The 24,691-nt window shown below is 32.4% G+C and overlaps 1 protein-coding gene across 2 annotated transcripts in view; it reads left to right on the top strand.

Moving 5' to 3' along the window:
* The window catches only part of STRN (striatin), a 140,297-nt gene extending 116,209 nt beyond the window's left edge, over positions 1-24,088 (top strand). For both annotated transcript variants that reach the window (XM_074288183.1, XM_074288184.1), the window contains 8 exons: positions 6,287-6,462; positions 13,760-13,807; positions 14,364-14,485; positions 15,655-15,822; positions 19,390-19,530; positions 21,820-21,927; positions 23,657-23,743; positions 23,838-24,088. In XM_074288183.1, coding sequence (XP_074144284.1) covers positions 6,287-6,462; positions 13,760-13,807; positions 14,364-14,485; positions 15,655-15,822; positions 19,390-19,530; positions 21,820-21,927; positions 23,657-23,743; positions 23,838-24,007 — 1,020 coding nt within the window. In that variant the 3' untranslated portion in view covers positions 24,008-24,088. The remainder of the gene's footprint in view (positions 1-6,286; positions 6,463-13,759; positions 13,808-14,363; positions 14,486-15,654; positions 15,823-19,389; positions 19,531-21,819; positions 21,928-23,656; positions 23,744-23,837) is intronic.
* Positions 24,089-24,691: the final 603 nt, after the last annotated feature.

The following is a 24,691-nucleotide window of genomic DNA, read 5'->3' as shown; positions in this document are numbered from 1 at the left end:
GTATCTTTGCCAAGAAAATTTAAAAGAGGGTCACAGAGTCAGATACGACTGAAAATTACTGAACAAAAACAATGGCTCATCCCATCTTTGTTTTAATTAGTATCATTTCCATTTTCTCATAACTTTTTTTAGTCATTCATGTTTCTCAAAATACCTTCCTTTTTCTCTTTTTCCTCCCAGAAAGATATCTTTTGTAACAAAGAATAAAAAAGGAGGGGGAAAGTTGAGCAAAATTAATCAGTATAATGCTAGAAAGAGTGTAGCTTTATATGCGTATTTCATTTCCATAGTCTTCTATCTCTACAATGAAAAGAGAAAAAAGAATTCTTTTATCTTTGCTTTAGTACCAATTTGGTTATTATGATTTTTTAGCATTTTTTTTTTTTTTTTTTAGTTTTACTGTTGTTGTTCTCTCCATTTACATTGTTAGAGCCTTGTATAGTATTTTTCTAGTTTTAATTATTTCACTTTCCATCATTTCACATGTTTTCCCAATTTGTAGTTATTATGTTGATCATTTCTTTTAGTGAAGTAGATTCCATTACATTCATGTATCACAACTTGTTTAACCATAATTTAAGTGATAGACATCTACTTTGCTTCCAGAGGGTTTTTTTGTTGTTGTTTTTTTTTGTTTGTTTGTTTGTTTTTGGTAGCACAGTGTAGGCAACAAATAGAGCACTGGGCCTAGAATCAGGAAGGATTTGAAATCAAATTTGATACATAATAGATGTATGTTGCCGAGTAAGTCACTTAACTTCTGCTCGGTTTCCCCAATTGTAAAATGGGGGTAACAACAACATACCTTTCATAGGGTTATTATGAAGATCAAATGACTTAACACAGTGCCGGAAGATAGTAGCATATATAAATGCTTCTTTCATCCTTTCCCTTTATCTTTTTTTGCTGTTACAAGAGGTACAACTATAAAATATACTTTGTATTTTTGAAAAAAGTTTCTCAATGTTGTTATTGGCTATCATATCTGAATATGGTTTCAAGTGTCCTAAGATTATTTCTCTTGTGACTCTTTGTGTCATGGTAATCACTTTATAGTGATTAAATTGTGAGAAAAAGTGTCTGACAGGATTTTGTATAAAATTTTTGAGTCAGTGTTCACTAATACTGTTGATCTCTAGTTTTCTTTTAATGTTGTATTCTTTTTCTGATTTAGTTATTGGGAATATATTTGTCTAATTAAAATATTTTGGTAGGGTGCTTTTTCAGTTTATGAAAATAATTTGTGTATGAAAATGTTTAAAATGACTGTGCATGTATAATCTATATCAGATTACTTGCTGTCTTGGGGAGAGGAAAGGTAAGAGAGGGAGAAAAGAAAATTTGGAACTCAGAATCTTACAAAAATGAATGTTGAAAGCTATTTTTGCACATAATTGGAAAAAAAAAATCAGCCAAAAAGTCCCGAAAGAAAAAAAGAAAGAGAATGAATGAATGAATGAATTTGTAGAAGTAGGGATTTTAATTACTCTTTTCTTGCCGTTTCTGTTATTTATCCAAGTTATTTTTTCTGTTTTTATGCCATGAGACAAAACTGGTCTCGGCACATTAATTCCTATACCAAGTAACTTCACTTTTCTTCATTGACTAATATTAATACTGTAATAAAATACTTAAGTGGTTCTCTCCCATCTCAGTGATGTAGACATTCTCCTAAATATTACTGATAGGAATAGGTCTCAAAAATCATGACATATTTAAGTTAATGTTGGGTTCTTTTTTCTAATGTTTCTAATTTTTTTCATTTTTCTAATTATGAACAAGGGTTATATATAGATAAAAATTTTTAATAGTTAATTCCTTTTATTATCTAAGATAGGATAGAAAAGAGAAGAAATCAAAAGATAAATATATGAAGAAATTCTTGTTATTTTAGGTAAATAGGAAAAGTTTAAAAAAATCTTACTTTAAAATTTTTTCCTTGGTCAACTAAAAATTTCAGCTAAATTCTATTGTTTTTTCATTTTAATTTCTTTAGTTATAATTTATTATAAAATTTTGATGCTAAGTTTTCTTTCTCATCTTTTCTTTTTTGATATGATTTTTCTTGTGCAGCAAGATAATTGTGTGTGTGTGTATATATATATATATATATATATATATATATATATATATATATATATATATATACACACACACACACACACACACACACACACACACACACACACACACACACACATATTGGATTTAACATAAATTTTTAACATGTTTAAATATATTGGATTACTTGCCATCTAGAGGAGGGAGTAGGGGGAAAGGGGGAAAATTGGAACGCAAGGTTTTGTAAGGGTCAATATTGAAAAATTATCCATGCATAGGTTTTGAAAATAAAAAAACTTAAAAAAAAAAGAAAGAAAAATTTGATGCTGTGTTTATATTTTAAATCAATCAAGTGGCAAGAATTTATTAAGTATCTGCCAGATTACAGGAAATATGCATAATACTTGGATTTAAGAAAAGTCCCTCTTCTCAAAGACCTTAAAAATATTTCAAGCAGAAATATGTACATATATAATTACATGAAAAATAAATATGAGGTAATTTTTTAGGGGGAGGGGCAGATGGATGGCACAGTAGATAAAGTACCAGGCCTGAGTCAGGAAGACTCCTCTTTGTAAGTTCAGTTCTGGCCTCTAATACTTATTTATTGCGTGACCTTGGGCAAATGACTTAACCCTTTTTGCCTTATTTCCTCATCTGTATAATTAGTTGAAGAAAGCAGTGACAAATTGTTCCAGTAACTTTGCCAAGAAAACCCCAAGTGGGGTTGGACATCAAATAATTAAACAAGTGTTTTTTTTTTTTTGTATTTTGGGGGTTTTTTTGAGTGGGGAAAGTTACTATTAGCAGTTGCCAGAAGATTAGAAAAGGCTTAATGCAGAAGGTAGTGCTTGAACTGAGTTTTTAAGGAAATGAGCAATCCTAAAAGAAGGAAGTAAAGGTTGAACATATTTAACATGTATTGGTCTATCTGCCATCTTGGGGAAAAGGTGGGGAGAAGGAGGGGAAAAGTTGGAACAGAAGGTTTTGCAAGGATCAATGCTGAAAAATTATGCATGCATATATCTTGTAAATAAAAAGATATAATAAAAAATTTTAAATAAAACAAGGAAATAAAGACATGAGGAGCAACTGCTACAAAAATATTGAGATAATACATGGATTTTGAGGAAAATCAAGGAGGCTAGGTTAGTTAGACCATAGATTTGTGAAAGGAAATAATATTTAATAAATCTGGAAAAGTAGGTAAGGGACATTTATCAAAGGGCTTTTTAAGTGCTAAATCAAAGAGCTTATATTTGATCCTGAAATCTATAAGTTGCAACTGAAATTTACTGAGTGGAAAAATGAAAACTTGGGTCTTTAAGAGAAGCACATTGGTAGAATGAATTAGAAAGAAGAGAGCAAATGATTTTCTAATCCTTCTTTACTGAATTTATATTTATAAGTTGCATTTTGGATTTAAAAGTTTTAGGAATTTTATTAATATCTAATTGAAAGTTGTGTGAAAGAAATTAATATCTAATTGAAACTTTCAGGGAGTAGATCCAAGATGGCTAAGTAGAGAAGTTCTCAACTGAGTTCTCCCAACATGCTCCTTTAAACAACTTTAAAATAATGCTTCAAATTGAATTCTAGAGTGGCACAGACAACAAAAGATGAGATATTCTCCAGCCCAAAATCACAGAGGAGGTCAAAAACTGAGATCTCTGACATGAGGAAGCCACATAATAAATACCAGTGGTGGTGACAGAAGCAACAACTTTGGGAGCTATCAGGCCAGTAAAGAAAGATCACACAATCTTGGAAGTGCCAAAATCATTCAAAAACCCAAAACTAGCTCTGAAAACAGCTGTGCAAAAAAAAGAAAATCTGAAGCCTCTCTAACTCTAAGCTAGGAACAGAGCTCAAATTCCAAGTTAAGAAATATGAGTAGAAAAATAAGCAAACAGCAGAAAAAGAATTTGACCATGAAAAACTACTAGTGACAGAGAATATGAAGACACAATCTTAGAAGATAGTGAAATCAAAACAGCTATAAGACAACTGAAAAGAAAAATACGACTTGGACACTGGTTCAAAGAATTTCTGGAAACCCTAAAAAATAATTTTAAAAATCAAATAAGAGTGATGGAGAAAAAAAAAAAAAAACCAGATATATGAAATGAAAGTAAAGGAAAATTTTATGAAAAGGAGGCACCAAAAATACTGAAGAAATTAATACCTTAAAAAACAAAACTGGCCAAATAGAAAAAGTGGTACACAAATTCATTGATAAAAATAACTCCTTAAAAAAAAAGAATTGACCAAATGGAAAAAAGAGTTGCAAACGTTTACTGAATAAAATAATTCCTTAAAAATAAGAATTGAACAAGTAGAAGCTAATGACTCCATCAGACATCAAGGAACAATCAAATAAACTTGAGAATGAAAAAAAATATCGAAGAAAATGTGAAATATCTCTTTTGGAAAGACAAATGACCCAGAAAATAGAACAAGGAGACAAAATTTAAGAATTATTGGATTACTTGAAAGTCATGACCAAAGAAAGAACTTAATATGTCATATTTCAAGAAATTATCAAGGAAAGTTACCTCAATATCCTAGAACCAAAGGATATTTTTAATAAATCAAAAGAATCAAATTGCAATGTGAAAGATATCCCCAAGTGAAACTCCCAGGAATATTGTTACCAAATTGGTTTACTTCCCTGTGTATTTTATTTCATATAAGCCCAAAGATAAAGTCAAAATGGATAAATGATTTCAACATAAAGGGAGATATCATAAGTAAACTAGAACATGAGAAAATGTACTTATTAGATCTATATATCCAAGGTAAAATCAAATAAGAAAGAGTGAAAATTAATTTGATTATATGAAATAAAAATGCTTTTATTCAAAGAAAACGAATACAGCCCAAATTAGATGTTAAACAGGAAACCAAGGAGAAATTTTGCACCAATCTGGTAAAGACTTTATTTCTCAAATACATGGGGAAATAAACCAAATATACAAAAATAAGCACCATTCCCCTGTTAATAAATGATCAAAGGTTATGGACCCAACAGTTTTCAGGACAAGAAATCAGAATTATCAAACATATGAAAAATTACTTTGCATCACTACTGGTTAAAGAAATGCAAATTAAAATAACTCTCATGTCTGTCATTGACTAACATTGTTTAGTTGTTTCAGTTGTGTCATGACTTCTTTGGGGTTTTCTTAGCAAAACAGATGAGGAAACTGAGACAAATAGGGTTAAGTGACTTGCCCAACAATACACAGCTGCTAAATGTCTGAGGCTAGATTTGAACTCAGGAATCAGTTTCCTGATTCCAGTTCTGGTACTCTCTCCCTTGTGTTACCTAGCTGCCCCTGGCTATTGGGATAGAAAAAGAAATTGATATATACTAGAGGGAATCTGAAAAAAATGGAGCACTATTGTACTGTTGGTACAGCCATTCCAGAGAATAATTTAGAACTGTGCCCAAAGGGATATAAAATTGTATTTTCTCTTTGATCAAGCAATATCACTACTAGGTCTGTATCCCAAAGAGATTTTTTTTTAAAGGGAAATGAATCTATTTATACAAAAGTTTTATAGCAACTCTTTTTGTAGTGGCAAAGAATTTGAAATTGAAAGGATACCCATCAATTGGAGATTGATTGAATAAGTTGTGAATAAAGTATATGATTGTGATGGAATACTATTATGCTATAAGAAATCATGAGTAGAATGATATCATAAAAACTTAGAAGACATATACTTGTGGAAAGTGAAGTGAGCAGAATCAGGAGAACTTTGTGTACAATAATAGCAGTATTTTAAGGATAATGAATTGTAAAAGACTTAGCTACTCTTAGTAGCTCAGTGATTCAAGACAGTTTCAAAGATCCCATGGTGAAAAATGCTGTCCATCTCCGGAGATAGAACAGACAAACTTCCAGTGCAGATTGTTTTGTTTTGTTTTATTAAATTTTAAAACTTTATTTTTATTGTTTTGTTTTGGAACATGATTAATATTGGCATAACTTTACATGTGTAATGGAAATCAAAGTCTCCATCTTAAGGAGGAGGGAAGTGTGGGAAGAAGAGAATTGATAGCTCAAAACTTTTTTTAATTATTTTTAAAAATTGGGAAATATTTAATGAAATAAAATTTTTGAAAGAAAATTGCTTAGTGTGTGTTGTGATGAAACAAAACAAAATATTTCTTTGCTACTATCAACTGAATTATGTGTTTTCTTCTTTTGTTTGACAGATAGCAAACAACAAAGATGCTTTGAGGAAAACCTGGAATCCAAAGTTTACATTAAGAAGTCACTTTGATGGAATTCGAGCACTTGCTTTTCATCCAGTTGAGCCCGTTTTGATAACAGCATCTGAGGACCATACCTTGAAAATGTGGAATTTGCAAAAAACAGCCCCAGCAAAAAAGTGAGAACATTCTATTTCATTTTTATTTGAACATTTAAATCACATATTTCTTTTAACATAATCTTTAGTTTTACCTTTTTGTGGGTTGTTGTGTTCTTTTGATAGTGGCATTGAAATAAATGGTAGCTGGGAAGGAAATTATGATTATCTCTTAAGGTAATGAGGTCTAATTATCTGAATCATATTCCTTTATATCTCTCTTTTTGGTTATTCATTCATCCTGCATTTGGTACCTGCCCTTTCTCATCTGTCTTTACTGTGTTTTTATACCGCCTACTTAAAATGTAATCACTATTACCATTTCTGTGATTATGATATTTATCATAGAATTATGCTGTGCATAATTGTGCCAGTCTCTTCAGGTAATGATTTTGACAGAAGAAAAAGTATCATTTCCATTCTTGAAAGTCTTACTGGGGCTGCTTACCTTTTGTTGCCAGCCAAGACTCAGAACTTTTAGGTATGGCATGGCTGATATCAAATACTCAGCACTCACAGAAAATTCTTAGAGACTAATTCATGAGTTTATATTTGCATATAATAATAAATAAAAGCTCATGTTTGCAAATCTTCAGTTTAAAATGTTATTTGCCTTCTTCCCACTCTCTGTCATTTTCTAAGAGAGAATTAGTATAGAGTGAAACTCCACAAATTTCTTGAATGAGGGCCATAGAAGCCTGTAAGACAGTATATTAAAACAGTTCTTCCCACAGGAGAAATTCACTTTATCAGTTTGTTGAACATCTGGTACACTCATTAATTTTCTTAATATTGTGCCCACTTTTTAAAAACTATTGACTTGAATACATTTAGAATCTCAGGAATATAGGTTAACATTTATTGAAAAATTTTGTTTCTAAGCACTTCAAATGATTTTTTTCTTTCAGAAAGAGTCAGTGTTCTGAAGGTCTGTTGTATATAGACAGAGACAAACTGAATTAAAATGGGTCATTTTCTTCCTTGAAGATACTAAAATGATAGAATAAAGAGGTTAAGAAAATCACTGAAATCTGCTGCCAGATTTGTTTTGTAGGCAAGGACTCTACCTTAAGTTGAACTCAAAATGCTATGTTTTTTGTTTTTTTTAACTTCATCTAATCCAGTTTATTTTGGCAGAGAATTTTTTTTTTTTTCCATGAAGAGCCAGGAACATGCCTTTAATTATTTCTCCAGTTTGTTTTTGAGCTATAATGAGGATTAGATCAGGTAAGGAAATATCACTGATTAAAATTCTTTTTTTTTTTTTTTTTTTTAATTCATTTTTCCAAATTATCCCCTCCCTCCCTCCACTCCCTCCCCCCGATGGCAGGTAATCCCATACATTTTACATGTGTTACAATATAACCTAGATACAATATATGTGTGTAAATACCATTTTCTTGTTGCACATTAATCACTAGCTTCCGAAGGTATAAGTAACCTGGGTAGATAGACAGTAGTGCTAACAATTTACATTCGCCTCCCAGTGTTCCTTCTCTGGGTATAGTTATTTCTGTCCATCATTGATCAACTGGAAGTGAGTTGGATCTTCTTTATGTTGAAGATTTCCACTTCCATCAGAATACATCCTCATACAGTATTGTTGTTGAAGTGTATAGTGATCTTCTGGTTCTGCTCATTTCACTCAGCAACAGTTGATTTAAGTCTCTCCAAGCCTCTCTGTATTCCTCCTGCTGGTCATTTCTTACAGAGCAATAATATTCCATAACCTTCATATACCACAATTTACCCAACCATTCTCCAATTAATGGACATCCATTCAACTTCCAGTTTCTAGCTACAACAAAAAGAGCTGCCACAAACATTTTGGCACATACAGGTCCCTTTCCACTCTTTAGTATTTCTTTGGGATATAATCCCAATAACAGCAATGCTGGGTCAAAGGGTATGCACAGTTTGACAACTTTTTGGGCATAGTTCCAAATTGCTCTCCAGAATGGCTGGATTCTTTCACAACTCCACCAACAATGTATCAGTGTCCCAGTTTTCCCACATCCCCTCCAACATTCATCATTATTTGTTCCTGTCATTTTAGCCAATCTGACAGGTGTGTAGTGGTATCTCAGAGTTGTCTTAATTTGCATTTCTCTGATCAGTAGTGATTTTGAACACTCTTTCATATGAGTGGAAATAGTTTCAATTTCATCATCTGAGAATTGTCTGTTCATATCCCTTGACCATTTATCAATTGGAGAATGGTTTGGTTTCCTATAAAACTGATTAAAATTCTTAAACCACAATGAGGAGATATGTAAATAATAATATAGTAATAACATTTAAATGCAATTATTAGTGCTTTATTTATGTGTATAGGTAGGAGAGAGTACTAAAAAGGTAACTTAAAGTGATTTATATAGATATATATTGAAAGGGTTAGGGCCAAATTAGTTGGAGATTTCTTTTGGACAGTTGATATTTCCAAAGGAAACTCAGAGGACTTAAGAGACTTAGCTAAATTTTAGTTTATTAATTACTTAACTAATTGAATATTGTATAATTGCTTAAAAGGACCAATGTCCTTGATTAATCAATCATTCAGTCAACCAGTATTTATTAAGCATCCATTATGAGAATTGATTCAGACCAGTTTGAGTTGTTCAGTAATGAAGAGAGCCATCTACACCTAGGGAAAGGACAATAGGACCACAACATAGCATTTTCGCTCTTTCTGATGTTGTTTGCTTGCATGTTTGTTTTCCTTTTTTCTTTTTAGATTCAACTTTTCTTGTGCAGCAAGATAACTGTATGGATATGTATACATATATTGAATTTAACATATATTTTAACATGTATTGGAATACCTGCCATCTAGGGAAGGAAGGGGAAGGAGGGAAATATTTAGAGCAGAAAGTTTTGCAAGGGTCTGTGTTGAAAGATTACCCATGTATATGTTTTGTAAATAAAAAACTATAATAAACAAACAAACAAACAAACAAAAACCCATCCATTGTGAGTTAGGCACTGTGGAGGAGAGAAGGGAAAAAACTAATAAGCATTTATATTGTACTTATATGGTAGTCATTCTGCCAAGCTGTTAGGATTCTTACAAGGTACTTAGGCACTTAGTTCACACCTTTAAAGGAGTTTACATCTTTAAAGGAGTTTGCTCATTGGTCCACACATGAGATTCACACCTTTAAAGAAAGCATACTTTTAAGGAGCTCCAACAAGCCCAGGGAGTACCCACAAGCCCATTCTCTGGGAGGATATAAGGAGACAGGATTCAGTGGGGAGAGTGAGAAACTGGATTGAGTCAAGGGGAGAACTTCAGGGATGCTTGAGGAGATTCAGAGAGAGGATTCAGTTGATTCACAAGTCTAAAGGAAAAGCCTGCTCATGGGCTTCCGGGAGATTCACAACTAGGATTGAATTCTGGGAAACCCACAATCCCACACCCTTGGAGGCAGAGTCTGATTCATTCCCACGTCTACCTTTGTGCTGGCTGGAGGCTTTGGATTCAGAGGGAGCTAGAGACTGAAGCTGGCTGGAGACATTCTGACAAGAGTTTATCGAGGAACCAAGGAGAGAAAGAGCCTCTATTAAAGCCAACAGGGCCCCAGGAAAAGATTCAGGATTTTGAAGGACACAATAGAGGATCTGGACTTTAACTCCTGGCTGCATTTTGGGATTATTGAACTGGAACTAAAGCCAAGGCTGCCTCCAGAAGCTCCACAAGAGACCTGCCCCCAAGAGAACGATTATGATTTAGAGAAACAGAACATCACACCAAGCATTTAAAAAAATTATCTCATTTGAATCTCACAGCAACCCTGAATGATTGGTGCTGTTATTATTTTTCACTTTATAATTGATGAAACAGCTAAGGAGGACAGTATATAGAGTGCTGGAAATAGAATTAGGAAGATTCCTCTTCCTTTGTTCAAATATGGCCTCAGCTATCAGCTCTGTAATCCTGGGGAAATCACTTAACCCTGTTTACGTTGGTTTCCTCATCAGTGAAATGAGTTGGGAAAGGAAATGGCAAACCACTCCAATGTCTTTGCTAAAAATGGATCTTGAAGAAGGGCAGGAGAGTTTTCTGAAAACTAAATTAGTGTCCATTTAATCAATTTATTATTGTTTTATAACAATTAGTTTTATAATGCCATAAATTCCTGCAGACTGAGCACAAAGATTCCATTCTTTGTCTCTTTCTCTAAAAGAATTAGGAAGGCAAAGAGAAACTTTTTTTTCTAAAGACTCGGAAAAGTTGCTTAGAAAGGTTTCACTTTACATTTTTCCACATACAAAATATGGACAACATAAGAGAGACATAGTAAAGAAGTTTAACCACAGAATCAGTGCATACAATTTTCTAAGAGCAATCTCAAAACTTTTAATATACAATAATTGAAAGTCCCTTCTTCAGACCAAATTTGGAACACATTAAGATTTTTTATATATTTTAGTCATCTCCTTCTGAAAGAGAAGTTTCCCGTTTCTAGGCTAGACTGAGGAAGATATCTATTGGCTTACTAAAGCTGGTTACCATGTCTCCTTTATCTGTGTGAATGTTGATTCAGTAACACATGGAGGTCTATGGATGGGTAGTCCATGGGTAGAAATTTTATAGTACTTAAGGACAAAATATAAGAACTTAAGTGCAAAATATAACTGCTTTAAGAGTATTTGTTCAGTTAAGTATTCCTGGGTCACATGGAGTCTCACAAGTCTCAGTCCCTTCCTGGTCTCCAAAATGGTTGTGGTGGAATAAAAAAATTGAATAATTACATCCAGATAACTGACAGTGCATTAGGTTGAAAAACAAACTAGATCCAAAGTTCTTAATTGCTGAGGACCCAAAAATATAATTTGTCAGTTAACATACAATTTGGAATGAAAAATAGGAAACACAGAATTATAGGGCTTGAATTATCAGTTTTCTCAGTGAGGAAGAGTGTTTGGGGGACACTGACATCAGAGGGAAAGGGATATTTTTGTGACATTATTTAAGTTAGGTAACAGTAAGAGAATATTCTTGTGAAACCTAATTCAGATGACTTATGTGAAATTGAAGCTTAACTTCACAAAATGGTGGATAAAAGCAAAATAGAGTTACTAATGCCAATTTTTAAATGTATCATAAGATGAAGAAATATAAGTGTTATACACCTATTTATTTGTTATACAAATAGATTTTGGGTGATTTGTGGGGAGAAGGAAACACTAGCAGTTGATAATCATTCATTCAAGAAGTCTTTCTTATTTGCCAATCCTAGTGCTAGGTAATAATGATACAAAGACAAAAGGAAATACAAAAACTGCAAAGAGTTTATAGACTGTCCTAAGGAGACCTATGTGGATTTATATATGTTGCATGTACAAAATAATTACAAGATAATTTTAGGAGGAAAACACTAACAGCTAAAGAAATTTAAAAAAAAAAAAACCTATCACATAGAATGTGATACCTTGGATATCTTTGGATACCTTGAGGTGTTATTTAAATGTTAATCATCATTATCATCTGTTTATATCATATTACCATATATATTGACTGTCAACTGGACTTTCTTTTGATCAACCCTGTCTAAATTTGATGGTGGTTGTTTTTTTCTTTTTTTTTTTAAGTGAAGTGGATCTGTTTTAAGATTACTGTTTAATTCAGTAGTATCATTTAGTCAACAAACATGTCAGAAATTCTGAAAAATAAATGAAAAAGTCCCATCTCTCAAGGGGTTTACTTTTTATTAGGGAAGCAACATGTACTTGAATATATACAAACTATGTAAAATTAGTATTAGTTAATTTGGGAGGTAAGTGGAAGGAGATAAAGTGCTTTGAAGAGAACTTGGAATTTTAAGATATGTATATGTATATATACATACTGATATGTATAAAACTATTTTTTCCATCTGTATTAAATCCCTGATAGTGTTTGAATGGAAGTTAGATGTAATATCAGTCTTTGCTCATATTTGATATTGTAAAACTTCTGTATTTTGGGTTGATTGTATTTTTTAAAAGATAAAGAAATTTTATTTAAATAGATTATTATGCAGAGATTAACAGGTTAATCTATTAATATCTTTATTTGAAGCTATTCATATATGTTTTGTAATAAGAAAGAATAAACTAAAAAGGGCATAGCAGATTACAAAAAAAAAAAAATCTACAGAAGCAAAGAAAAGATAGGCAGCTCTGACTATAACATTTGTAATATTTATTATATAGGCTTCCTTGAAGTGGAAATGTATTACTTTATGTTTTGAATCCTCTCTTATGCTCTGTGATGCATGTGGAATTTTTTTTTCTTTTCCTATTGTATTTAAGTTCAAATAAAAGAAGGGAAAAGAAATCTGAAAAAGTTATAAACATGGAGGTTTATTTATTCATTTATTTATGTTTATATATCTAGATCTTTTATTCCCTGAACATACAAAACTCTAGAAGGAGATCTTCTTTCATCAGTTGGTATCAGCAGGTTACAGATTAACCTCTTGTCTTTATTACTTCATAACACTGAGATTGTGCATATGTCTGTACAGCCAATAGGTGTTAGAGGTAGTGAATTTAAATCTTAGCTCTAGGGAAGAATGTGCTGTAGGAGTATTTTTGCTGTCAGAATATTTAGGTTCTAATCTCCTGACCCTTACTACTTGTTTGACTTTGGGCAAGTCAATTAACCTTCCTGGCCTCCGTTTCTCCATTTATAAAATGAGGAGGTTTGACTGGCTTCTATCCTTCCCAGTTCTAGTCCTTTCATCCTTTTGCTTTTTTAAGTTGGCAAATTATTAGGGAAGGGAATAACTATTTATATAATTACTACAATGTGTTAAGCACTGTGTTAAGTACTATTACAAATCTTATTTCACTTGATCCTTACCACAATCCAGGAAAGTGTGTGCTATTGTTTACCTTCATTTTATAGTTGAGGAAGCTGAGGCAAATGAGGTTAAGTTACTTGCCCAAAGTCATACAGTTAGTCTTTCTGACTTCAGCCCCAGTGCTTTATCCAGTGTAGCATAAACTACTTCTGTCCTTATCTGATTCAAATCTCATAAGAATTCTGTTTGATGGAAACTAAAGATTTAATAATCCTGTTATTACTTGTAAGAAAATAAGCTCAGAGAGTTTATTTGTCTAAGCTGTGATTTGAACCAAGATTATCCTGACTATAATCTAGCACTCCACATTTTGCCACACTGTGAATGAATCTTTTTAAGTTCCCTTTGTAAGAGTTTCTCCCTAGCATTTTTTGATTCTTAAAATATTTCATAAGGTGTTTTTGTAATAACAGTTGGGGAACATAGTAACACAAGAAATAATTTTTTTTTCTTTGAAAAAAAAAATCTAGGAGTACCTCTCTTGATGTGGAACCTATTTATACATTCAGAGCTCATAAGTAAGTATGTACTTTTGGATGCTATATAATTGTAAATTAAAATATATAGAATATATATAATTTCTTTTATACTTAGTTGCAAATGTAAACAAAATAATTAAGCTAAAAATATATTTTAAACAGCTTTACTATTGCAAAGCATAGGCATTTATTATAGTAATATTTATTTGCATTACATTAATATACAATATTTTTATTATATTACATTTATTTAAATGTGTAATTTCAGTATTTGAATACTGAAACAAATAGAAGGATTACATCATAAATTTTCGCAAATCATCTTGTTCTCAAAACAAGCTGGGTAAAAAAATTTGGAACTAATTTTCTTTTGATTCAAAGGTTATATTTAAGATTTCTTACATTTTATCTTAAGGAATTGGTTCATACTATTGATTTATTCAATTAGGGGAAATTTTGACATATTATTTATTGCATATTAAAAATAGAAATAGACTATCACATGAATCATGAAGCATTTTCCCTTGAAAAGGATTATTATCAGTGTGATTTGTTCATGGGTAGAATATAAATTTATTCTCTTCCACTCTCCCAGAGGACCAGTTCTCTGTGTAGTAATGAGCAGCAATGGTGAACAGTGTTATAGTGGAGGGACAGATGGCCTTATTCAAGGCTGGAATACAACAAACTCAAACATCGATCCCTATGACTCTTATGGTATGTTCTTTGAATGATTCTTTTCTGACCTACTTCCTCCTGCCTAAGTTAACTCAAGCATATATATATATAATTTGAAAATATGACCAATCCATAGGTGGACTTGTGTGAATGTGAACAATAACTTTATCTTTAATGTGATCTGAAAGATATTTGAATTTAGGAGCTTAGGGCATCTAAGTGTTTTAAGGAGGAATATTTTCAGAGAACACACATTCTTCTTCTAGTTTTATTGATTACAAATGTTAAACTAACATTTATTTATATCAAGTACTATTTGAGAATACACCAGTTAACCCATATTCACACTTCATAGCTCTTTCTTGTAGCTTTCACCAGCCAATTAATGTTTTCATTCCCACATTCCTTGAAGCTCCTGTGGATTACTTTCAGAGTTTTTTGATGTTTTCTTAGTTTTCTGAATCCATTATTGAATAGTATACTGTGAAAGCATAGAAGGAATGAATAGGAGTAGTATGGCTCCTGTTTCTAGGTAGTTATTTAAATCTTATTTTTAAAAGTTCATATCACTAAAATTATTTAAAAGCTCAACAGACATTTTTTTAAAGTTCCCTTTAGTTTGTATACACAACCATGAAATCTTAATTCTTTCTGTCACTAGCTGTTAACTATAGATTCATGTAACAATGGTTACTTAGAAGATAGTTCTATGTTTTCACCCCTAATTAATCTATCATATTTACAATAAGTAGAAACTTATTTTAGAATTAAGCTGAAACTAAGCTGAGTCTCAAGTAATTCAAGAAACACAAAACAAACTTAGTACTTAAACAGATGTTACCAAGTTGGTATTAGTTGTAGACTTTTAAAGGCAGAAGTAAAATATCAAATTATCTCAATTATAGGAATGATAAGAATTAGATGGGATACATTTGAATTAAAACAAAATGTAAAGTTTTACCTATATGAATAAACTTATCAAGCACAAAGCATAAAAGTAGAATTTTGAAGATTTTCTTTTCTATACTTCTGAGACTTGTTTCCAATCTTGTTTCCAATTATATGTCATAAGAGTGATGTGTTTTTGATACTTCTGTTTACATTTGTTTTGTTTTGTTTTCTTTAGAATTTAAGTAATTATTATGACTTGTTAAACTTGTCTTTCTTCTTAAATTTGCATGTTTGACTTGTATTTTGTTTCTTTTTAGACCCTTCTGTTTTAAGAGGTGCGCTTATGGGCCATACAGATGCAGTTTGGGGCTTGGCTTATAGTGGAGCACATCAGCGTTTATTGTCCTGTTCAGCAGATGGCACTCTTCGTTTATGGAATACAACTGAAATTTCTCCAGCCCTAAGTGTATTTAATGATAATCAAGGTATGCTATTTTTGTTTTTGTTGTTTCTTAAAATTGATTATTTTTGTAAAGCATATAGTCCTAGATATGAAATTAGGTTCTGGAATCTTACTTAAACTGAAATTTGAGTTACTTATTTTTAAGCCTAGAAATTAGTTATTCTTTGTACTTCTTAAAATAAATTATAATTTAATGTGTGTAGTTAAAAATTCCAGCCCAACAAGTATTTATTAAGCTTCTACTGTGTAAAAGTCACTAAAAGTAGACAGTGGGAATATAAGGACAAAACAAAACCAGTTCCTGCTTTTTAGGAAATATTCTGATTATTCTGATATATTCTGATTTCCCTTCCTTCCCTCACTCCCCTTCTCCCTTTCTTTTTTTCCTCCTTTCATCTTTTTGTAGAAAATTGCCAGTATATAAACTCCCTTCACTAACAAAAGTTGGCACCTTCTGTGTATTGTAGCATTAAGGATTTACTTGAGGCATTAAGAGGTTGTTATTTGCCATGGTTACGTAGCTCTTATAAAGTAAAGGTAAGTCTTGAATCCAGGCCTTCCTAATCTTAAGGCTGATCCTTTATTCAATATGCCTCTCATAGAATATAAATAGAAATAAAATATAAAATGTAAACAAATAAGTGTATAAATGATTATGTAAAGAAAAAGAAACTGATTATCTGCTGAAGTGATCAGGGAAGGCACTTCTTAGTGCTGTGTGAGCTGAGCCTAGAAAGAAATAATGGATTCTAAGTGGAGATGGGAAATTCCAAGTATAGGACTTACGGTACGAAGGCAAAAAGAGGAGAGATGGAATGCAGAACTTAGAAATCAAGTATTCCAATCAGAAGCAAATATTATTTGAAGAAAAATAATGGAAAAATAAGCTTTGATTTGAAAGACCTAAAAAATGCAATTGTATTTCATTCTGAGATATATTGAAGGTTTTTTAGTAGGAGTATTATATGGACTTGTGTTTTAGGAACATTAATGATACAATTTTAATAATAATAATAATAATGATTAGCAGCTATATGATTCTATGTTTTTATGAGACAGTTGAGGTTAAGTGACTTGTACAGGGTCACAGAGCTAGTGTTAAGTTCTGAGGTCGAATTTGAACTCAGGTCCTCCTGACTCCAGAGCCAGTACTCTTATCTATTGTGCCATTTAACTGTCCCATCTATACAATACCTTAAAGTTTTCAAAGAGCTTTACAACTATTATCTCATTTTGTCCTTACAATAATACTGAGAGGTGGGTGCTGTTATCTCCAGTTTACAGATGGACACATTGAGGCAGACAGAGCTTAAATAAGTTGTCCAGAATTCTACAACTTGTAAATGTCTAAAGTGGGATTTGGACTCAGATCTTCTTGACCCCATGCCCAGTGCTCTCTCCACTGTGTCATTTAGCTATCATGTTTCAATAGTGAGATTTTATAGCTTATAAAAAAATATGATTTGCCCATTTGTTTAGACTTTTACATTAATAAATCATAAAATACACTAGTCAAGTATTGAGGATGTTTACTGAATAGTAAAAAACAAAAACAAAAAAAAAAGTAGCAGGTACATACCTAAGGCTTTTGGGTACCCAACAACCAGATATTCCCCAGGCCTATTTAAGGGCCTCAGGAAGTAGCCTATAGACTAATTTGGAAGTGGGAAACTGATCTGGTTACTAAAACTAAAGAATGGTGAGAATTCGGGGAAGTAGTGTTTATATAGAGTACTTGAGTTCTAATGAATTAGTACTGGCGATTCAGTGGTTAAACTAAATCAATATATTATCTAGAAGGAGGAGATTCCTTACTCCTGGGATTTACACTACCACTACAGTGGTTGGAGGGGATTTTGTTTGTTTAGAGTTGAAGGCAGTATCTTCTTGGGAAGCTTTAGAGGCTTAAAACATGAGGTACTTGAGGGAGACAGAGGCAGTGTTTAGAGGTAGAAAAAGCACTTGGTTTGGATCAGTCTGGGTTTGAATCTTGTTTTTCTTTCTTATTACCTCCCTGACTTTTGGTAAGTAATTTTCACTATTCTGAAACTTCTCTCTCCAAAATTATAGGTGATTTCTTAATTGGAAAATTTAATAGTAATTTTCCATTCATCCTTCTTATCTCTCTGAAACATATGACACTATTAACCACCCACTCCTGAATATTTTTTTTTTCCTCTACGTTTTTGTGACCCTACTCTCTCTTTCTATTAGTTTTCCTATTCCTTTGGCTGTTCCTTTATAATTTCCTTTGCTGATTCGTCATCCATATCATATCACCTGACTGACTCTGTTCTGGGCCCTCTTTTTATACTTGATCTTGATAGAATGTAAGCTTCTTAGGACAGAGATTGTTTCATTTTTGTCTTTCTATTCCTGGGATTTAGTATAGCATCTTAGTATCATAGTAATATAATAATAGTAGTATATAATAAATGCCTATTGATTCATTGTTAACCTCATTAGCTCCTATGATTGTAATTTTCATCTCTATGTAGATGATCCATAAATATCTTATATCCAGCTTCAATCTCTCATGCACCATTTGAACATGTTAAAGTGTATGTTTCTTAGTTATCCCAATATAACTCGTCTAAAACAGAACTCATTTTTTTTTTTTTTAATCAGAACTTGCTCTTCTTCCATATTTCTCTATTTCTGTCTAGGACTCCACCATTTATCCAGTTTTTCAGATTCATAACCATAGTGCTATTTGTGCTCAATTCCTCAATCTTTTTTGCCACACATAACTAATATATTCTACATCTTGACCTTGCCCCCCCTCTTCATTATCTGTCACATCTGACCCCTCTATTCATAACTACCACTTTAGTTCAAGACCTTATCACCTCTCATCTGGACAATCTCAGTAGCCATCTAGCTGTTCTTCCTGATACATCCTTCTCCAATTTGTACTCCACACTGTTGCCAAAAGAGTGTAGAGCTAATCATGCTATTCCCTATCCAATAAATTCCATTGACTATCACATCTTGGATAAAATATAACCACCTCTGTTTGGCTTTTTAAATCCTTTAGAATTGACTCCTACTTGTTTTTTTTCACCTTCATTATATATTACTCTCCTTCTTCACTTTATGATCTGACTAAATTAGCTTTTCTGTTCCTCACATATGATGCTCCATCTCCCATATCTCCTTTGCAATGATTTTCCCCAGCCCTAGAATGTACTCCTCTCCCTTTGCCTTAGAGAGTCCCTTACTTCCTTCAAGACATAGTTTACTTTTTAAAAAGAAAAGAAAAGAAAAATTTTAATGTCTTTTGTTTTTACATTTTTTTCACTACATGTTTCCAGTGCATATGTATGCTATCTCTCTTGATCAAATAATAAGCTCTTTGAGTGAATTATTTCATTTTTAAATTTTGTATTCCCAACATCTGGCATAGTACTTGATCTCTAATAGGAGCTTGATAAAATTGTTGATTGATTTTTTTTTAACCCTAATGACAAACTTTGTTTCCTTAAGAAATCATATTATTTATTTTTCTATGAAGTATTATTTTCATCTTGACTTTATTTAATAAAAATTCTAATCATTCTTTTCTTTGAAAATGTTTTGACTGGTATAGAACTGGGAATCCCTGCCTCTGTGGATCTAGTGAGCAGTGATCCAAGCCATATGGTAGCTTCATTCAGCAATGGATATACTAGCATCTTTAACATGGAAACACAACAGCGTATTCTCACTTTAGAAGCCAACCTAGATACAAGTATGTGTACCAATTTAAATAAATTCTATATTGTCTTATGGGTACTGATTATGAATATTTTTTGACTTTTGAATATTCTTCCTCCTAAAAATTTTTTTAGAAATTTTTTCATTCTGAATTTATACACCAAATAAAATAAATGTTTCTATATACATAGTACAAGAGAAAAAGAAGATTGTACATGAATGAAGCTGCAAATCTTTGTTATATATAAATTGTTTTTCTTTTAGATATATAACAAATCCAACACATTGTTTTCTAAACTGTCCTGCTTGTTTGTCTCTGATTCTTTCTGGTCTTCCTTCTTCCATGCATTAAAAATAAAGCTACTTTAGTGATAACCTTCTTCCCTCCCTTCCTCCCTCCCTCCCTCCCTCCCTCCCTCCTTCCCTCCTTCCCTCCCTTCCCTCCCTTCCTTCCTTCCCTTCTCTCCCTTCTCTTCCTTCTTTCCTTCCCTCCCTTCCTTCCTTCCCTTCTCTCCCTTCTCTCCCTTCCTTCCTTCCTTCCTTCCTTCCTTCCTTCCTTCCTTCCTTCCTTCCTTCCTTCCTTCCTTCTTTTCCTTTCTTTCTTTTTTCTTTCCTTTCTATCTTCCTTCCTTTAGATTCCCCTTCCACCTCCAGTGAATAAAAAGAAAATAAAACCTTTGCAAGAAATATGTCAAGTCAAAAGAACAGATTCCTACAATGTCTATGTCAAAAAAAAAAAAAAAAAGTATCTTGTTCTCCTTGAGTCTGTCACCTCTCTATTTGATTATTGATCCTCTGGAATTATGGTTGGTCAATACAATAAACACATAATATTAAATCCTTGCATTTTGTTTTTCTTTACAATGTTGTATAAATTGTTTTGCTGGTTCTGTTCACTTTATAGCAGTTCATTCAGTTCTTCCCATAATTCTGTGAAACTATTCTTTTCATTTGGCAGTGTTCATTAATATTCCACTTACTCATATACCATAATTTGTTCAGCCATTCCTCACTTAATGGCCACTTCCTTAATTTTCAATTCTTTGACACTACAGAAACATTTATTATGAATCTTTTTGTACAGAGGGGACCTTTTCTTCATTTATCTCCTTAATGTTTAAGCTTATTAGTGGTATCACAGGATTCAAAAAGTTTGCATAGTTTATTGATTTGGAAGTCTACTTCCAAATTGCTTTCCATAGTGGCTAGAAAATTTCTCATTCCCTTTTTTGGTTTTCAATTTCCTTTTTCTAATTAAATATGTAATACAATCAGTCCATGACTTGTCACCTATTTTTCAAAGGGAAAATAGAATCTTGAATTATAGATAGTTAGAAGCTTATACTAGCTATACCATGATAACATATTTAAGGACTAATGTAAACTCTCTGCTTTTTTAAATTCAACAATCAATATTTAAAGAAAGAAAGAGGTTTAAATATTTAAAGTCCATTTTAAAAAATCTTTTAAATCTCATTTTTCTTGGTTGATAGTGTTAGAGACATCCCTGACAAGGAGACTAGGGTATTCCTGGTAGTGGAGGCATTAGAATTTCATAATTCACAAGGTGGCAAAGAGAAAAGTATTACACCATAAGCCACAAGCTCCTGGAATCTGTCTGTTTTTGTCACTCAACTAACCTATATTCCCTAAGGAATACAAAATTTAGGAACTTCAATTCCTCGTTTGTTTCTTTATTTGAAAAATGGGACAAATAATGCCTGTGCCCTAAACCTCTCTGTCTTATTATGAAGATCAAATGATAATTATTATGATGAATGCAACAGTGCTCCAGAATGGAGCACTATTCTGATAGTGGTGCTGCCTGTAAATGAGAGTGGGATTAGGTAAAAGCAAAAGCCTTAGTTATAGAGTCCGAAATAAGTTTTTTCATGTTTACTTTTTTATAGTAATAGGACTTCTAACTCCTTTGGTATATTGTTCAGAGAAAATGCCATTCAAATAATTATTATTGCTTAGGAGATCAGACTAAAAGGAATTGAGTTGTTTGAAAGTTATCTGGTTAGTGGTGAGAGTAGAAATTAGTAAAGTAGGAAAATGTCTAAGATCTCAGCTCTAGGAAAAGAAATGCCAGAAATCCTAAGTCCAAATGTACATCTGTAGGCAATAGATGACAAGGCAATAATTCTAATTCTTAGCATATTTTAACTATCTTATGTTTTTTTTTTCCTTTTAAAACTGGGGAAACATAAAATGATTTAACTAGGACAAATTAAAGAATTTTTAGGATTTGCATAGTGAATATGTACTTTGTGAAAATGCTAATAACTAATTTCTATTTCTTGATTTTTTTTCCCCTTAGCCTCTAACATGTCATGCCAAATAAATAGAGTCATCAGCCATCCAACACTTCCAATCAGTATCACAGCTCATGAAGACAGACACATTAAATTCTATGATAATAACACAGGTAAGATATTATTCCACATTAGTTCTTTTTGGGAGAGGAAACAAACCAAAATAACTTTTATCTAATTTGTTCTTTGTTGATTTCTTTAAAAAGACAGAGAATAGTGATTGAAGATGAAATACTTTCCCATTTTGGCTTATGGTTGTTCTTGTTATCATTCATTTCATCCTATATCCAAGTCATTGTGACCCCATTTGAGGTTTTTCTACTGTGCCAACTAATGTTCCTCCACCCCCTCAATTTTGGCTACACTTTAGTAACTAATCAAAATCAGCTAAGAATTAACTTAGCTGTACAGAGTTTCCAGTAACCAATATTTTTCTGAATAGAAATAATGGTCTATAGTTTCATTCCATAATCATAGGAATATAAATGAGAATGTTCATATTGTTCTGACAAATCATTTTAAGTTAGTTTCTGGTAATACTACAGACAGAGCTTTGAAGACTCTTAAAGATCATTTCATCAAGTCCTGTCCTTTTGCTTGTTAAGAATCGGAAACCCAGAGAGATGTGCTCAAGATCATTTAGGTAGTGAGGAGCAGTGATAGGATTGGAGCTTTAGGTCTTTAGACTCCAAATCCTTTGTTTTTGTAAAACTACTCCTTATCACTGTTTTTTCTGTTCCTCAGACCTAAAAGTGAAGAAAGGAGAAAAAGTCCCCCACCAAACTCTGGCCCTTCAGTTTATTTTTTTGCATGTCACTAAATATTTTATACCAGCTTATTTTAAATGACTTGACCATTGGAAGCATCCACAAATTTTAGTAAAACAGTTGAAATGATAGAAAAGAGACCTAGATATGCTAAATTGATTGCTATTATTTACTGAGAATTTCTACCTTTTGTTTTATGAATTTCCCTAATATATTTAAGTAACTTTTTCTTATTGGGGGGACTCCATTCTTCCTTTCTGTAAGAAAAAAAAATCTACAGTCAATTGCAGTTCTTTTCCTTTTTGACATAGCAAACATTTTAAACGAGTACAAGGGAGGTCCTAAATTTTGGAAGAGGATAGTTCATCCCATATAGGTTCAGTCTTTTTAGGCCTAGATAACAGCAAAGTCTTGTGCAGTTTTGAGCATGACTTAATATGCAACTACAACCCACAGAAGCCTTCACCCTTGTTAATATATCTTTTCATATAATACCTTATGTATCATAAATTTAGAGTTGGAAGAGGACTTAGAGGTCATCTAGGCCAGCTCCCTTATTTTATTGATGCGGAAACTGGAGTTGTGACTTGTGAAAGGTCCTATAGCAAGTAAGGGCAAAGCCAGGTTCTATTACTCCAAATTCATGTCTCTTTCCACTACATTAAGACCTTTTTGGAAAATGGTGTTATAAAGAAAAATTCTACATAAAGGTAGATTACCTTTGAAGCAACATGTGATGTTTTACCCAAAAATAGATTGCAAAAGTAAAGAAGTCATAATTCTTTAGTTACAGGTAATTCCAATATTTGTTCCTTTCTGGGACAGTAATTGTATTGCACTTTTAAAAAAACTTATATTTTTTTTGTGAAAATGAGGCACATATGCATGGTTTTGAGAAAACCACTATAATATATTTTTAAGTAGATGAAAGGGGGGGAATGACAAAGGAAAGCAGTTTTGACTATCAGTGATTTAGGGAATTACTTTGGATCCTTCTGCCACAAAGATAATCTTCTAGATAGTCCACTTTGTCCAGACTGAGAAAAATAATGAGTAATAATCTCTTCTTTCAAAGGAAAACTGATCCATTCAATGGTTGCCCACTTAGAAGCTGTTACAAGTTTAGCAGTTGATCCCAATGGCCTATACTTGATGTCTGGCAGTAAGTACATCAAACAAACATAAATCTAAATATTCTTTCTGATTTTATATAATCAAATTTATTATTTTTTAATTTCACCTTCTTTGGTATTTAGGTCATGACTGTTCAATACGTTTATGGAACCTAGAAAGCAAGACCTGTATCCAAGAATTCACAGCTCATCGAAAAAAGTTTGGGGAATCGATTCATGATGTGGCATTCCATCCCTCTAAATGTTATATTGCCAGTGCTGGAGCAGACGCGCTGGCCAAAGTCTTCGTATGACATGACACCTCCCTTTCAGCTTTTCACTTTTTCTGTATAATCAGCTGCACATAAGAGATAACAGAAGACAAAGGAGAAAGTCACCTTTTCTTGCCCTTTTCATTCTGCCAATGGAGCACAGAGAACATTTGTTAAAATATAGTTTTTGCGGTCAATGTACTATTTTCTAATACCAGGGTTTATTCAGGTTGCTACAAGCTCAGCTGGTTCTGTGAACCTGAAAACTGTTTCAAATTATTCCCGAAAGTTTATGCTTTTATTTGTGAGGGGGTTCTTATTCGCCAGGCAGGCCTGGGCGAAGCAAAGTTCATTTAGTCCTTATGGAGGAATTGGGGTGCTCTTAAGGGAGGGATAGATCAATAACATGATTTATTGGGGAGGGGTGGAGGGAGCAGGGGAACTTAAGCATGTTTTTTCATTTGAGAAATTTTGTCAAACATATGCACGTTAGGTAGTCAAAACAGTGGCTTTTAACATGTCCACTAGACTAACCCTTTTGTGAATGATAACCAGGCAGTTCTGAAAGTTTAGTTTAGCGTGTCTATGAGCTTTATACATAAAAAGTGACTGGGAAAACACTTTACCTATTAAAAAAAAAGAATGCAATAATATGTTACATATATTATTCAATAATGCCAGATACTTAGTTTGCAGGCAAAATTATATATTATATTACATTTTTGA

Source organism: Sminthopsis crassicaudata, chromosome 2 (genome assembly GCF_048593235.1).
Source record: "Sminthopsis crassicaudata isolate SCR6 chromosome 2, ASM4859323v1, whole genome shotgun sequence".
Taxonomy (NCBI): Eukaryota; Metazoa; Chordata; class Mammalia; order Dasyuromorphia; family Dasyuridae; genus Sminthopsis; species Sminthopsis crassicaudata.
The sequence above is the reverse complement of the archived record's forward strand: the minus strand, read 5'-3'. Positions and strand labels throughout refer to the sequence as shown.